The sequence below is a fragment of the Bos taurus genome, chromosome 3 (genome assembly GCF_002263795.3).
Source record: "Bos taurus isolate L1 Dominette 01449 registration number 42190680 breed Hereford chromosome 3, ARS-UCD2.0, whole genome shotgun sequence".
NCBI lineage: Eukaryota > Metazoa > Chordata > Mammalia > Artiodactyla > Bovidae > Bos > Bos taurus.
The window spans coordinates 115,199,086-115,214,503 of NC_037330.1; the positions used below are offsets into that span (position 1 = coordinate 115,199,086).

The 15,418-nt window shown below is 52.1% G+C and overlaps 1 protein-coding gene across 9 annotated transcripts in view; it reads left to right on the top strand.

Moving 5' to 3' along the window:
- The window catches only part of AGAP1 (ArfGAP with GTPase domain, ankyrin repeat and PH domain 1), a 561,115-nt gene that overhangs the window by 154,932 nt on the left and 390,765 nt on the right, over positions 1-15,418 (top strand). For 2 of the 9 annotated variants that reach the window (XM_024990249.2, XM_059885237.1), the window contains exon 1: positions 1,895-3,362. The exons of 4 other annotated variants lie outside the window; for them this stretch is intronic. In XM_024990249.2, coding sequence (XP_024846017.1) covers positions 2,381-3,362 — 982 coding nt within the window. In that variant the 5' untranslated portion in view covers positions 1,895-2,380. Of the gene's footprint in view, positions 1-1,891; positions 3,363-15,418 lie in introns of those variants that run through there. 3 more of the 9 variants (XM_059885235.1, XM_059885236.1, XM_059885233.1) reach the window with 3 other exon arrangements.

Below are 15,418 nucleotides of genomic sequence, written 5' to 3' on the forward strand. Positions count from 1 at the left end.
CCCACCATCCCACACATCAGCATCCCTCCATCCCACCACCAGAGCGGTTAGTTTGTCAGAACTGATGAACCAACACTGACACTTGGTCATCCCCCAAAGTCGATAGTTTACATTAGGGTTCACTCTTTTTAAAAATGTTTTAACTTTATTTTTAATTGGAGGATAATTGCTTTACAACATCTCATTGGCTTCTGCGATACACCCACATGAACCAGCCACAGGTACACGTATGTCCCCCCTCCTGGGCCGCCCCCCACCCCCCCGTGCTGTCGCAGGCCCCCCGTGCTGTGCCGCGGCTCCTCGCTGGCTGTTTACACCTGGCCCTGCACATATGTCAGCGCCGCTCTCTCAGTCCACCCCGCCCTCTCCTTCTCCACCTGCGTCCACAATGAGTTCTCTGTGTCTCTCTTCTGCCCTGCAAATAGGTTCCTCAGTGTCATTTTTCTAGATTCCATGCATAGGCATTAATATACAAAATTTACTTTTCTCTTTCTGACTTACTCTGTGTAACAGTCTCTAGGTTTCACATTTTATGGGTTTGGACAAATATATAATGATACATATCTATCATTCAGGGTACAGGGTATTTTCACGGCCCTTAAAATCCTCTATACCATAAAGTATCTTTTAAAAAATAAACTCAACTTTTATCTCATCAAGCCCAAATATCTCATTTCACTGAGGTAAAATTCAGATTTCCTAGGTTATAACCTGCTTTGTAAGAGACCCCGATTCATCTTTATAGCATCTTCCCTGCCATAAACACAATAGGTGCCCCATAATTATTCAAGAGACTAAAGAAGGGAAATCAGCATTTGCAAACAGCTGTCTAATCCCACAGTCACACCTGGCCTGGCCTCTAGCACTTTTCCTAGAAACCACCTCCCTGCAGTCTTGGCATTTTCAGGCCTAGAGAAGGCTGTAGAAGAGCATCCAGTTTGATGAGACATTTGCTTTCTGAAAGTTTTAAACAAGCGAACTGGAGAGATGTATCTTCAGGACACCACGAAGAACTAATACGTGGATCAAGTCCATTGAATATCGTGCTGCGTTGGATAATACGGAGAACCAGTATCCAGAGAGCCAAGAAGTAGCTGGTGGGGCAAAGATGGCAAATACTTAGTGCTTACACAGAATGCCTGCACATGCATCTGAGCTAGTTCAGTCCTCACAAGAATGCTCAGAGTTTAGGTACTGGGTTTTTTGTTTGTTCCCTTTTCCATCCCTACTTAACAGGTGTAAAAACCAAAAGCCGATCCCTGAGTTCACAGGACTGGGACAGGCCAGCCTTCTTCCCTCTCCCCTTCCTGACTGTGTTTTCTTGCCTCTGACCCCAGACAGCAAATGCCTGCCTGTCAGGAGGTTTCCCTCCACGTTGGGAAAATACTCCAAAATATTAATTAGGAGTGAAATTGCAGGTCCTTTGTTTGGAGGGCTCTGGTGTGACCCACACTCCCATCACCTGCCTGATGTTGCCTTCCTGGGCCCTTATTAGGAATGCATTATTGCTCCTTTGTAAAGTTAGGACCAGTACCTAAAATATTTGTTTTATAAAACAAGCCTCTTGAGTCAGATCTTCTTTAAAGCACCTCGATGAGGACAGGGTCTTCGTAAAAATCCTCAGTAGGTGACAGAGGGCTCATATTTTGTTTTCTTTGGCAAAACAAGCCCTCACCGCCCCCTCCCCTACTCATCTGCGCCCCGCCCCCCACCTGACCGGAGGCTCCGGTCCGCGCCACGGCGATCCACCCCGGCGCTTGGGCCCGACCGCCGATCCGCGCGCCCACCGCCGCCGCGCTCCCGGCACTCGGCGGCCGGGCTGGGCGCGCGGCCCGCGGTCCCTGCTGGTCGGGCCCCCCCGGCCCGCCCCGCCCCGCCCCGGCGCGCATTTCCATTTTAAACCGCCTCCCCTCGCCCGCGGCCCGCGCAGCTGCCCGCGCGTCCCGAACCCAGGGAGTGGCGGAGGCTGCGGACTGTGCGGACAAGGCCGGAGTATGCGAGTGGGCACCGCGCCGTAGACAATGAAGCCGCGGGCGCCGCCGCCCGCTCCGGGCCCCGCGCGCCGCGACCGCACCTGCCGGCGAGCCCGGCCCCGCGCCTGATCGCCCGCCGGTCCCGCCAGCCCATGGCTCGGCGCCCCAGGCCCGGACCCCCGCACTCGGGCCGCGCGGCGCAGGGGCTGGCGGGCGCCTGGGGCACCGTTCCCGCAGCCTGAGCGCGCCCCCCCGCCCTCGCGGCGAGCCGGGGGGCGTGGACGCTCTCCGGGCGCGCCCGCCCTCCCCGCCTCGCCCGGCGACCGGGCCCCGACCGGCGCGGCCCGGCGGCCCGCGGCGCGCTGGATGCGGCGGAGCCCTGGCGGGCGGCCGCGGCCCGAGGCGACATGTACCTGCTGGACGGCAGCGGCGAACCCGCGTCTCCGCCCGCGGACGCGATGCCGCGCGGGCCGCCCCCTAGGAAGACCGTCTACCGCATCTCCGTGACCATGGTCAGAAAGGAGCAGCTGGGCGCGCCGGGCCCCGGCGGCCCGGACACGCGTCCGACTCGGAGGCCCCGGACCGCGCGCTCCCCGGACGCGCCCGGCCGGCTCGTGGAGGAGGCGGCGGGTGCTGAGGACCCGGAGGACCGTCGGCCGCCGCGCGCCTGGGACTTCCGCACCTTCCGCACCCGCAGCACCGGGCAGCTGGAACTCGGGCGGCTCCGGCCTTGCGCACGCGGCCCGGAGCTCGAGGACCGGACCGGCAGGCCCCGGGCCATGGAGGAGGAGGTGGAGGAGGGGTCGGGCTCGCCCGCGTCGGGCAGTCCGGACGTGGAGGGGGCCCGGGCCGCGCCCCTGCGGCGGAGCCTCAGCTTTAGGCACTGGAGCCGACCCGAGGCGCCGCGGGGTAGGGCCCTGGGCCGCGGGAGGCGCTACAGCAGCTCCGGGAGCCTGGCCTGGGCCCCTGGCGGGGAGGAGGTGGCCGACCCCGGGGCCGCTCTGGAGCCCGCGGTCTCGGGGCAGCCTGCCTCGGAGAAGCGCAACACCCTGGACGTGGGTGAGGTGCTCAGCAAGAACGACGCGCTCTCGGACCTGGAGCGCTGGGAGCGCAGCAAAAGCAAGAACCGCACGCTGGACAACAGCGACCTGCAGCGGCTGGAGCGCGCGCGGGCGGCGGCTGCGGCCGCGGGCCACGGCACGGCGTCGGAGCACCGGCTGCTGCGCTTCTTCAGCGGCATCTTCGCGCGCAAGGAAGGCGCGCCCGGCGGCGGGCCCTCTCCGCGGAGCGGCGCGTCGCGGTCGCGCGGCTACTTCAGCAGCCTGCGGCGGGCCCCGGCCGACGCGCACTCGTCCAGCGCGGAGAGCATCGACGGGTCCCCACGCAGAGGTGGGCAGCGCGGCCCGGGGAGGGGAGGGCCGGAGTGGGGTGGGGGTTTCCGCAGGCGGCCTGCCTGGTAGAACACGCCGGGGCTTGGTCGGGAGAGATCAGGGACCGACCCTCCCGGGTCACTGACGGCAGGTCGCCGTGCAAGGAGTGGACTCCGGTACTGCGGGTCTGGAAGTTCTTGACTGCCCCTGCTCCCTGCCGCGTGTGCTGGTGCCCCTCAGGGCCTGTCTCTGAGGCCACTGTGAGCCTGTCTGCGGAGATATCACCTTGCCCAGCGGTGTCTTTCTCCCGCAGTTGCTGGCGCAGCCCTCTTTCTCCATAAGGTCGGGCTACACTGCGCGCGTGCCGCCTGTGGTATCTGTGGGCTGCCCCAGGGACCCCAGCTTGGCTCCTGACGCCACCACGCAGGTGATGCTGCCTGGCGGGAGAGGCGGCTTCCTCCTGGTTAATTTCTTCCTCCCGCGTCCCAAGCTGGTCTCTGCAGACGCCACCGTCTGCGAATGCTGCTGTGTGGCCTCGCTCACCTATTGCCCTGCTGGTTAAGAGGGTTCACTCCAGTGGTCAGAGCTGGGTCTCTGCCCACGGTCTCCCTGCCAAGTGGTGTCATGTAGTGAGAACGCCTCCGTGCCCCGACTCTGGGAATGTATGCTAGCATTCAGGCAGGAAGACCACAGCCCCACAACCTATCCTGAAATCTCAGTTCTCTGTTCCACCAGAGGGCTTGCAGAGAAGGTTCTGGAGGAAGGTGTAATAGTCTCTTGCAAGAACCAACTGACCTCTGGTACTTGTTCGGGAGTCAGAATTATCCAGAAACAGCAAAACTCTGCGTGCCTGGGCAGCACCCTAAAGGGAAGAGGCCAGGTGCAGGGGGATGGCTGGATTGTTGCACCCTTCTTCTCACGGGGAGGGCTGTGAGCGATGTCTGAGAATATTGGCCGTGCGCATTTTCCACCACCGAGAAATCGTTAGTAATGTCCCTTCTGCTAATTATCAAACTCTGCTGCCAGTAGAGATGGATGGAGGTGGGTGAAGCACTGTTGTGTGGATTTTTAATTAGAGGTTCTCAACTGCTAACTCACCACCCCTGGAGACAGTGTTCCTCCTTAGTGGACTTCACAGGTTAGCTGGCTGCCAAGCCCTATATTAAAACCAGCCGACACAAAGAAACCACTGCCGTCACTGAAGTTCTTTTTAAGGTAAACTGAACACAGGTGATGTCATGTTCCCTTCCGCTCTGGTTCATCCTCAGGTGACAGAAGATGTTTGGAACCAAGCAGTCGAATGTGCGGTGTGTTAAAATCTGAATTTTTTGATTAATGAGGGTATAGCAGGTCTCTGTAGTTATCTGTAGTTAACTTGTTGCACATACCTTTTGTTTTAACCTGCCCTGGAATTTTTTAGAAGGCACCTCATTTGACTCCCACCATTTTCCCATCCCTTCCCACATGCCCTTAAAATATTAAAAACAACGCAAGGTATTGCCCTCATTGAAAGCTGAGACCCTTGGTTTGTAATAAGCTACCGCTACCATCACTTGTGTTCGGGGGAAGTTCAGCTCTGCAGGCAGCTCTTCCTCTGATAGCAGGCTTGCATCTTTGTTCTCATGGTCTTTGTAGAAAATAGTAATTAGCTGCCTGAGTTGCAGACAAGTACACCTCCGGCGTGGAGCTGGCCCACACACCACTTAGGAGGCAAGTGCTCCATCCTGGTGGCTATGCAGGCAAGTTAGAAGCTTTGGGGTTGGGGTGTCTCCTTTCTGGTCAAATGGATCGATAGTCGGTTTGGAATAGTAAAGATGTGAAGTGTGTTGGGAATTTTTTCTCTCTCTAGGGCAGTATATAAAATATAGTAATAACTAAAATCACACTTGGTTGCTTTGTCCCTGTGGCCCTTCCTTCTCAGGGTGGAATTACTTTCATCTGACAGTAACTCTCTAGCTTTGTGAGTTGTGTGGGAAAACGAATGTTCGCGAACTAGATTAGAGGACACGCAGTCAGAACTCTAGGGCCTTATTTCACAGTTCTAGGTAATCACAGAACTACTTCCTTCACCTGTCTTTTGGCAAACAGCCTTGAAGCGTAAGTGTGCTCAGGATTTTTGTAAGGCCTGTATCTAATTCCAAGGAAAAGGTGCAGCCCCACAGCTTTTTGCTCTTCTCATTTTATCATACTTGCTTCCTGTGACGTAGGTTATGCAACATTTAGGTGCTGTTTAAATGAGCTTTTGAATTTGGGGCAGAATTCTCTCGGGTAGCGTTGCCGTGCCCCGGAGCCCAGGCTCAGTCTTCCCTGTGAATGTCCGTAGCGCCTTAAACCACGGAGCCAGGCGGGTTTGCCAGACTTGGAAGATGAGGACTTCAGGAAGGTCAAGTGGTGTGTGTGGCAGAACACGGCTTGTGAGGTCGGGCAGCACCCTGTAATCAGACACTGACAAAGGGCAGCAAAGCTGGGGATGTTCACGCTTGGTGTGATAAATGTGCTTGGTCACCGAGAGGCTGCTAAGAACTTGTGAGTCAAGCTTCCGTCTTCAGCCCTGTTTGGATATCAGAGTTTCAGGCAAGCTGTTGCAGACCTGTAATGCGATGTGTTTGAAGAGGAGCGTCACTAGCTTTAAATCTCAGCCACTTTGTGTCAAACTTTGACGTCCTTTCGAGTGTAAAGGACCTTAGAGCAGATTTGTCGTGGGGGGCAGGTTTTCCTTTTGTTACACACTTTCAGCTGTTAATTTTTTTTAATTTGGCTGTGCCATTTCTGACCAGGGATCAGACCCCTGCCCCCTGCATTGGAAGTGCAGAGTCTTAACCCCTGGACTGCCTAGGAAGTCCTTCAGCTGTTAAGTTTTTGAATTGACTTCTTGGAAAGGAACTTTAAAAGATTACCTGATGATTATGTAACTGGCCTCTTAGAGTTAATTTGCTTAGTCTTGAACCAGGTACCTTTGTAAGATGGTTAGAGTCTGATTTTAAGAATGCACAGAGTTTCACGCATCACATTGCTATGGATTTCTTATAACCTTACTTCAAGGCTTTAGGGTTAAAGAGTTTTGAGTTTGAGCAAGCTCCAGGAGTTGGTGATGGACAGGGAAGCCTGGCGTGCTGCAGTCCATGGGGTCCTCAAAGAGTCAGACACAACTGAGCAACTGAATTGAACTGAGGGTTAAAGATTAAAAGCTCCTACTGTCATGGGATGATTTCTCATAGTTTTTAATCCCTAATGGTTTTGTCCATTGAGGAGGCTCTTCCCCTTTCTCCCCAGTGATGTGTATCTTTCGCCTCCCAGGGTTCCAGGGCTGTTGTCCTCAGATTCCTAGCTGTTAGGAAGCCCTGGAATGTTTCAGGGGCTTCCCTGGTAGCTCAGTGGTAAAGAACCTCCCTGTCAATGCAGGAACCACAGGAGATGCGGGTTCGACACCCGAGTCCGGACGATCCCCTGGAGGAAGAAATGGCAACCCACTCAAGTATTCTTGCCTGGAGAATCCCATAGACAGAGGAGCCTGGCGGGCTACAGTCCATGGGGTTGCAAAGAATCAGAGATGACTGAGGACTGAACACCGACAGCAACGACAATGTTTCAGAGAGGCCTTCTGTCAGATCAAGGGCAGTTTCCTGTTACTTGATACGCATGTAACGGGGCAGAGTCTGTTGACACCAGTATAATTTAATACAAAGGAAGATCAAATGATGAATGATTCATTAGGCTGTAGGGTGTTACTCGCTGGCGCTGGCCTGGCCAGCCTGCAGCTACTCTTTGGGACCAGCTGTGGGCAATGCCAGGCCAGGGCCACACGTGTTTTCGGCGTGTTCTGTTGCTGTCTGGGAGGATTGATTACAGCAATAAAGTGATTCACTGATAGCCCGGACTGAGATTAGCTCTTTAGTCATTTATAACTGATTTTTGACAACACGTTTTGATGAGTGGCTTTGCTGTTTAATTTTTGATTCTCTTGATTTGCATCATTCAATTTGTGTAGGCAGAGAGACTGTTTTATAGGTTTTTTTTTTTTAAACCCTTCAGTGGAGAGGTGAATCAACAATGAAATGAAATGACTGAAATAACTTGATACGTTTTTGGGTACCTTTTTAAAATTTATTTTTAGTTGGCAGATAATTGCTTTACAGTATTGTGTTGGTTTCTGCCATGAATCAGCTGTGAATCAGCCATAGATACACACCTGTCCCCTCCCTCTTGAACCTCCCTCCTGCCCCCTCCCCATCCCTTCCCTCTGGGTTGTTACAGTGCACCTGATTTGAGCTCCCTGTGTCAGAGAGCAAATTCCCACTGGCTATCTGTTTCAGTATGGTGATGTATATGTTTCCATGCTACACTTTGAAACTCAATTTGTTGCTGAGAAGGACATTCAGGGCTTTAAAGAGAGTGTCACTTGAAGTTTCTCGTTTGAAACATTTTGAACTAATTACATACTCGACGTTTTGGAATTCACTTTTTTTTTTTTTAAAGTTAATGATTCCAGGTAGACATTTAGGAAAATCCCCATTGTTTTACTTATAAGGTTGGCGACTCGTTTTCCTGGAGACGGAACAGTCCACCTGGGACGCAGAGCCTCGCTGGGCAGCAGAGACGCTCTGTGCGCCAGACGTTTGGGCTGTGTCTTGCCATGTTAATTTTCTCTAGTTGGAGCCCACGTTTCATCCTAGTCACCTGTCAGCGTCTCTCTAGATCTCAACCTGGGCTTGGAATATCCTGAAGCCAAAGGAATGTTTGAAAGTGCCTCTGCTGAAGAATCTTCCAGTTTTACCATGGGCCCAGTGCACCCGTCTGGTTGGGTATACAGTTAAAAATGTCTGGAAGTATAGACGCAACTATAAAGCACTGGGACCACTTTGTATTTTTGGCTCTTTTCTTGTTCTGTTGCATCAAGAGGCATTTGAGTTTCTGTCGTGTACTCTACAGAGAGCTGGGGCTTCCTAGGACGCAGTTCCTGACTTCCAAGGTCCGTAGCCTATTGGGGAGGATGGTGAATCCTGTGAACCACAGCTTCATGGGTACTTTGGGGAACATATGACTGTATTTCTCTGCACAGCAGACCTCCATTGGAGCACTGACCCTAACATGTTACAGTAAGGTCTGAGTATCGAAAAGTGTGAAAATGTGTTAGTCACTCAGTCATGTCCAACTCTTTGCAACCCCTTGGACTCTAGCCCACCAAGCTCCTCCATCCATGGGATTCTCCAGGCATGAATACTGGAGTGGGTTGCCATGCCCTTCTACTGGGGATCTTCCTGACCCAGGGATCAAACCCGAATCTCCCTCATTGCAGGCAGATTCTGTAGTGTCTAAACACTAGCCCTAGTGTGTCCGAAGGTCTAACATTCTGCCAGGTCTAATGCTCAGTGAGCCCCTTCTGGGTGTCCCGTTCCTTTTCCTCATGCAGAATGAAGAGCACTGGGCTTGGCACATAGACTTGTAATAAGTGTTTGTGGGAAGAACTAACGAAATGACTGGAGGACACGAAAAAAGGGAGCAAATGTCCATAAAGAGGGGGTGGAGTGAATGAAGGCCTCGCAGAGGGATAAAATGATTTGGTTCTTGTAGGATCAGTAGGAGTTTACCAGGTAGAAAAGAGGAGATTCTTGATCAGCAAGTTGGTTGAGATTTCCATAATTAATTCCTTAAAAAAAAAAAAAGATTCCTGTTTCCCTGATCTATATGACTAATGCCATTGTCAGACATTAAAAAGAATGTTTTGGTTTCCAGGAGGTTTATTTATCCTTTTTTCCTTTTTTGGCATGAGTTTTTTGTTTATCATGGGAAATTGCTTTTAGGCTATTGTTATTCTTTTTCAGTAATTATGTGAAAAATTATACTCATTTAAAATGGTGACACAGTGAGTAAAATAATGAAAAAGAGGTTTTATTTATTTAGGGCATCAATTGAGATAAAGTATGTGCAGCTGCAGTTATATCCCCAGGTGATGAACAGAATTGGTATTAAGGTCAACAGATTAGCACAAAGAAGGGCGATTATTGTCTTCGCATCATTTTGAGAGAAAGTGCCATCTGCCCAGCATCGTTTCGATGTAGGTTTTGTTGAGCTCACATTAGGGTGTAGTGTGACGATGATACTTCGTCTGTAGGTTACCGTCTGAGACATTCTGTTTCTCATACATTTCCACCGATCTTGGCTTTCCCATTTGTTCTCTTTTCTCTTGTTATTAATGTTTTGCTTAAGACAAAACTGTATATGCTTGTAGAGTTTAAAAAGTGTTAGCACACATCTGTTGGTTTGCCTGGCTTTAATTCAAAGATGTGTCCTGACCTTTTGTTTTCTCATCTCTTCTCCTTGATTTCTTTTTTTTTTTTTTTTGCCTTGGTTTTTCAATTCTGACATCCCTCCTGGATCTGAAGGTTCAGAAAGCTTACAAAAGAAGTGAAGTTTGTGAATTGGAGGATGAGAGTCCCAGTTACTCCTTCAGTACCAGAGTGTACCAGCCAGAGGCTTGGGAAGCAATTATTTGGCTTCTCCTTATCTGACCAATAAAGATAATTAGAAGAGGCACACTTCAGCTGGTGGCAGGGAAAGGGGAAAAGAGGGTCCCTTTTTTCCCATCCTTTATTGAGAATTCTTCGCAAGTACCGAATTTGCTTCTGGTGCGATCGTCAGGTGCAAGGTTTTGCCTGACTTAGTCGTTTAATCGACCTGTAGGGCCGCTCCCTTTATTCCGTGGGCTGCGTTTGGGTGCCAGTGGGATTCGTGTTCATATGCGTGGATGTTCATCTGTTTGAGATGCTTGTCAAAGGGCATCGTGTTCCCTCTCGCCCCCTGTGCCTGTCGTTGCAAGGGCTGACACTTGAGGATTGACTCTGCAAACAATGCCACCAGCCTCTGATGCAGTTCCTGCCCTCTTGTCCTCAGACCAGAATTACCCAGATGCCACTTGGTCAGTGGATGGACATGGGGGATGGTGGGTGTTTATCCATCTGGGACCTTCCTGTTCCAATTGGCAAGGGCTTTTAAACAACGGAAAAGTCAGTCTGTGAGATATGTGTGACAGGATTTTACACTTGTAACCTGCTTTCCTGCAGCCTCAGTCCCTGGCCAGGTCACTGGTGGAGTGGTGGACCCAGCAAGGCAGGCTCTGTCTTGGTGGTGCCCACGGCTCAGCCATAGCTCCTGGATACGCAGGTATCTTGTCCTTCTGGTTATTTTAGGTCCCAGGCTAGAGACCCAACCATACTTGACTCTGACCTCCCTTGCATTTAAAAGGAGATGCCTAATCTGCTTTCCTGATCTGGTTCACTGAAGGCTCTAGAAGCCCAGTTCATTCAAAGACACTAGGGGATTTTTAATTTGGAAGGGAAAGCCGGGAGCCTGGAGACTTGTCTCCCAGACATAACACGACCCAGGAGTCACTGGTGAGGGAGATGCATTAGGGAAAGGTTGACTCAGGTCTCAGAAGGCACAAGCCAGCCCTCACACTTGGAGTTGGTTGTTCCCGGTCACTGGAGGCTTCCACACACAGCAGAGTCAGGGGATGTTGAAAGGGGGGGCCGTGTTCATTGTCTTGGGGCCTGGAATTCGTGGTCTTGGGCTTCCCTGGTGGCTCAGATGGTAAAAAGTCTGCCTGCAATGTAGGAGAACCTGGGTTTGATACCTGGGTTGGGAAGATCCCATGGAGAAGGGCATGGCAACCCATTTCTGTACTCTTGCCTGGAGAATCCCATGGACACAGAAGCCTGGAGGACTGTAGTCCAAGCGTCACAAAGAGTCGGACACAACTGAGCACAGCACAGCAGCAGCAGTCTTGGACGGAGGGAAGTCTGCTCCCACCCCCCGCGCCCCCCAAAGGCCACTCCCACAGGTGGCAGCTGCCCCAGTGGCTTGGCTTTGCTTCCTGGGCCCTTGTTGGGCCATTGAGACCCCCATGATCCCGATGTCCTTTGTCCTTCTGGCTTCAAGACGGTGGGTGCTGTCCCAGCCTCACCTTAATCTGATTCTTCTATAGCCCATGCTTCTTTCTTTCTTTGCTTTCTCTTAGCGTTCTTGCCTTGAACTGATTTCAGGTATGTGAGTTACACAATGATGGTGGCAGGAAAGAATGTTCTGTTTATTGTGGGAGCCGTTGCCACATGGAGAGGGTGCAGCTTCTGGAGTCAGTGGAATCCGTTTGGTCTTGGCTGCAAACTTAGGCTCAAGGCGCCCTGAGAAGTCATTTCACTGCCCTGAGGTCCAGCTGCCTCGTTGATTTAAGTAGAGTCCCTGTGATTGATTCTCAGGAAGGCCAGTTGTCGTCGTTCAGTCGCTCAGTCGTGTCTGACTCCTTGTGACCCCATGGACTGCAGCACGCCAGGCTTCCCTGTCCTTCACCATCTCCCGGAGCTTGCTCAAACTCATGTCCATTGAGTCAGTGATGCTATCCAACCATCTCGTCCTCTGTCATCCCCTTCTCCTTCTCAGGGAGGTCAGAGTGAGTGTGAAAGAGAGTCCTAAACTATGTGGCCCAGCAGCTTCACTTTAGAATAATTGCTTGTTGCTGCTGCTAAGTCACTTCAGTCGTGTCCGACTCTGTGCGACCCCATAGACGGCAGCCCAACAGGCTCCCCCGTCCCTGGGATTCTCCAGGCAAGAACACTGGAGTGGGTTGCCATTTCCTTCTCCAATGCTTGTTATGTGTGTGTGTGTGTGTGTTTTTTTTTTTTTTTGCAAAAGACCCCGGAATAGAACATATCACATATGTGGATATGCTTGGATTTGTGGTTGCTCTGACACGTACCTTTGCCCAAGTGGGGCAGATCCATTCTCAAAACTACGAGTGTGAATTAACCTTTTATTTTGTTTCCGCTGCTTCATCCTGTGTTTTCTGACAATCTTCATTTTAACCGCTTCTTTTTAAGTTGTTGGCTATTGTACCTTCACTTTTTAAGTGGGGAGAGCAGAGTGGTCTTTTTCCCTTCTCTGGCTTCTTCTCCTCTCCGCGCCCCACCTCCCCTTCATCTATGTAACTGGAAGAGTTAGCTCCATCTGCAGCACATGGATTCACGTCCTTCCTGATACGAGCCAAACGTGCTTATTTCCAAGAGCTGTTCTGGGCACTTCGTCCTCACCCTGCCTTCCATGATCCGAGGACTCTGGTGGGGTATTATGGACCTTTTCGGAGTAGATCATTCACAGATGAATCAGCATGAGACTATCCAGGAGATCTGCTGTGTCCCACCCACGACACATCACATGGTGTCTGGCAGAGGGTCCGATGCTGAGCTCGTTTTACCCTGTGAGGCTCTCTGCTGAGTTTGGTTTCCCTGTGTTCTCATGGAGTGCCAGTAGGCTCATTGTGAAACCCTGTCAAGCTGGTCTCATGCCCGTGCGGCTTGTCAGCCTGGGACAGGGCTCCTGGCGCCCGGCGCCTGTGTTTCTGTTTTTGGATGTGTGTCCTCGGGCGCGTTCCGTGGCCTCTCTGTGCCTCAGTTTCCTGTGTTCCTGGAACTCCGGGCTGGAGGTGAGGGTGAGAGGCGCACGTGAGGGTGTGGGTGCTGCCCCGAGCTGCCGATTCCCTGGCCAGGAAGTGGGGCGAGTGGGGTGCTGTGTATGTGAGAAGTCCTACCTTCTTTTACAGTGAAAAATTCATTTCTTCCGTTTAAGGTGAAACGGGTAAAAATAATGACCCCCTTGGAAAGAGGTCACAATTTGGGTTCCACTGACTTTTTTTTTCCCCCGAATGTATTTGCCTCTTTTATCATTCTGAAATACACATGTTTAAATTTTGCTTAATATTTACTCTATTTACAATTCATACATTGTACACATAACATTTTATAAATCATAAAATAATACATTTGATATTTAGTATTTAAGTTAAAAATTTCAAATTGACGAGTACCTTACTCGGTAGGCCAGGAAGCTGGGATTGAGAGTTACGTGTGCTGAGCCTTGAAGCTCCCTTCCTTCCCCCCCCTGCAAAGGGTACTTGCCTACCTGCAACCCCTGGGGGAGGTTTGGACATCAGCCACCGACCGGCAGATTCAAAGGCCACTTCCGAGTTCTGGTTCAGGGGAAAGCTTTTTGCTTAACCTCCTTCCCTAATTCCCCGTCCACTCCATCCTGATGAATCTCATGACATTATTACATATGGGGTTGCTTCTCAGACCTCCAGGTTAACGGTCAGCTGGGTGGGGGCTGTAGCAGCCTCTGTCCAGGGAAGCCAGGAAGGGTGGACCCCGGCTCTGAGAGTGTCGGAGCCCAGCCCTGAAAGTGCGCACCATTCTCAGCTGAAGAATCCAGGTGTGTGTGTGTGTTCTCTGCCACTCAGCCTTGTCTGACTCTCTGTGACCCCATGGATTGTAGCCCGCCAGGCTCCTCTGTCCATGGAATTCTCCGGGCAAGAATACTGGAATGGGTTGCCACTTCCTCCTCCAGGGGATCTTTCCGACCCAGGGATGGAACCCATGTCTCTCATGTCTCCTGCATTGGCAGACAGAATCGTTACCACTGTGGTACCTGGGAAGCCCACGTAGTTGGTATTGAACAGATCTGCATTCCCGAGGCATGAGTTCTCCACACTGCGGGAGATTTTTGTGGCATTTTCCTTTTCTTCCGAGTCTTTAGAGTGTTATCGATCTCTGGGAAGGAGATTAAGCCCTCAGGCTCCATCAGGCCAAGTCATGCTTTCCGCCTAGGCTTCCTGGGTGGCAGATGTTAGCCGATATCTTTTATGTCCAGAAATTACCTCCAGCTGCCTCTGAAGCCCGACTTTTATTTGTGGCAGGTCTGCCTTTGGGGTGATAATATGATTTGTGCGTATAATGCCCGGTAAATCCTAGAAGGGTCCTTCCCCTTAGATACCGGCTGACAGTCCATTTCAGGTGAATTTCCAGACTGGGATGTTCCTGGTGCGTGTCCCTTGCAACTTGATAAAACTTGCAGGTAAAAGCTCTTCTACAGTGACCCGCCTTTGAAAGCGGCTTGTTTGTTTAGATGACCTGTCAGCTTTTCGATTCTTCCATTTCCAAAATAAACAGGAACGCCCTGTTGCTTCACAGGACACAGCCAGAAGTTTATCTGAGCGGACTTGAGGGAGGGCAGGATTTCAGCGCCAAGCATCTGTCTTGAGGGGAAGTGCCTATCCCCAGGAGTTTAGGCTCTGTCGTACAAGGCTGTTCCCTGGATTTCTCCTCTGGTCTCTGCCCTGGGACAGTCAGGTCTGGACTGTGCCCTGTCTTCAGGGCCTGTGGCCAGTCGAGGTGTCCGTGAGTGAGGTGTTAGGTCTCAGCATGCCTTTGGGGGGTCCTGGGTGTGGGGGGCGCGTTTTGCCTGTCCCAGCCGTGTCCCTTCATTCCCCGGGTCTCGGGGTCAGGGAGGGCCCCACAGCTCAGTTGCCGTTCGCGCCACCAGCCCCTCTGCCCGATGACACACTTCTGGAACTTCCTGCCTCTCCCGGGGTCCTCAGTGTGCCCTGCAGGTGCAGAGCACCTTCAGAAGAAAGATCAGCTCCCACCACTCACACCCCGGGCCCTTTGAGGGTCTGTTGTGTCGTTTCCGGTGAAACGGAATTTTGTCCTGCTTGTGCCCGATGGCCTGTGCCTGTTACGGCCCGGACTGGGGTCGACGCAGCTGAAATAGAAACTGTGGTCTATTTCAAGGGGCGGGGCTGTCCAGCAGAGCCCAGCATTGTGCAGTGAAGGGACAGAGCTGCGGGCGCTCGGGACCACGAGGGAACCACGGGGCCATCCCCCGTCCCCTGCCTGCCCAGGGAGCTCCTGCCACTAGACTCTGTTATTTGAGGACCAGGCCGATTATGCTTATTTTTAAACTGTTTTTGCTGTGTCACAATAAGGCAATTACCAGCCGCACACCTGCATGATGTTTTCCAGGCTGGGCTGTCGGAGCGCTCTGCTTTTGTTGAGTCATTGATTCCTGCAACTGCAGATCAATAGGACCGATGGGTTATCAGTGGAGAGAGGTCTGTGGAGCTGTCTGTGGCGATGGACCGGGAGATTGGGAAGGGTGCCTGAGCCCCCATCAGTCAGGGGCGCCCAGGCTCCAGCTTATCTGCTGCTCCGATGACCTTCACTGCTGCACGGAGGTGGTCCGGGGGCTTGGTGC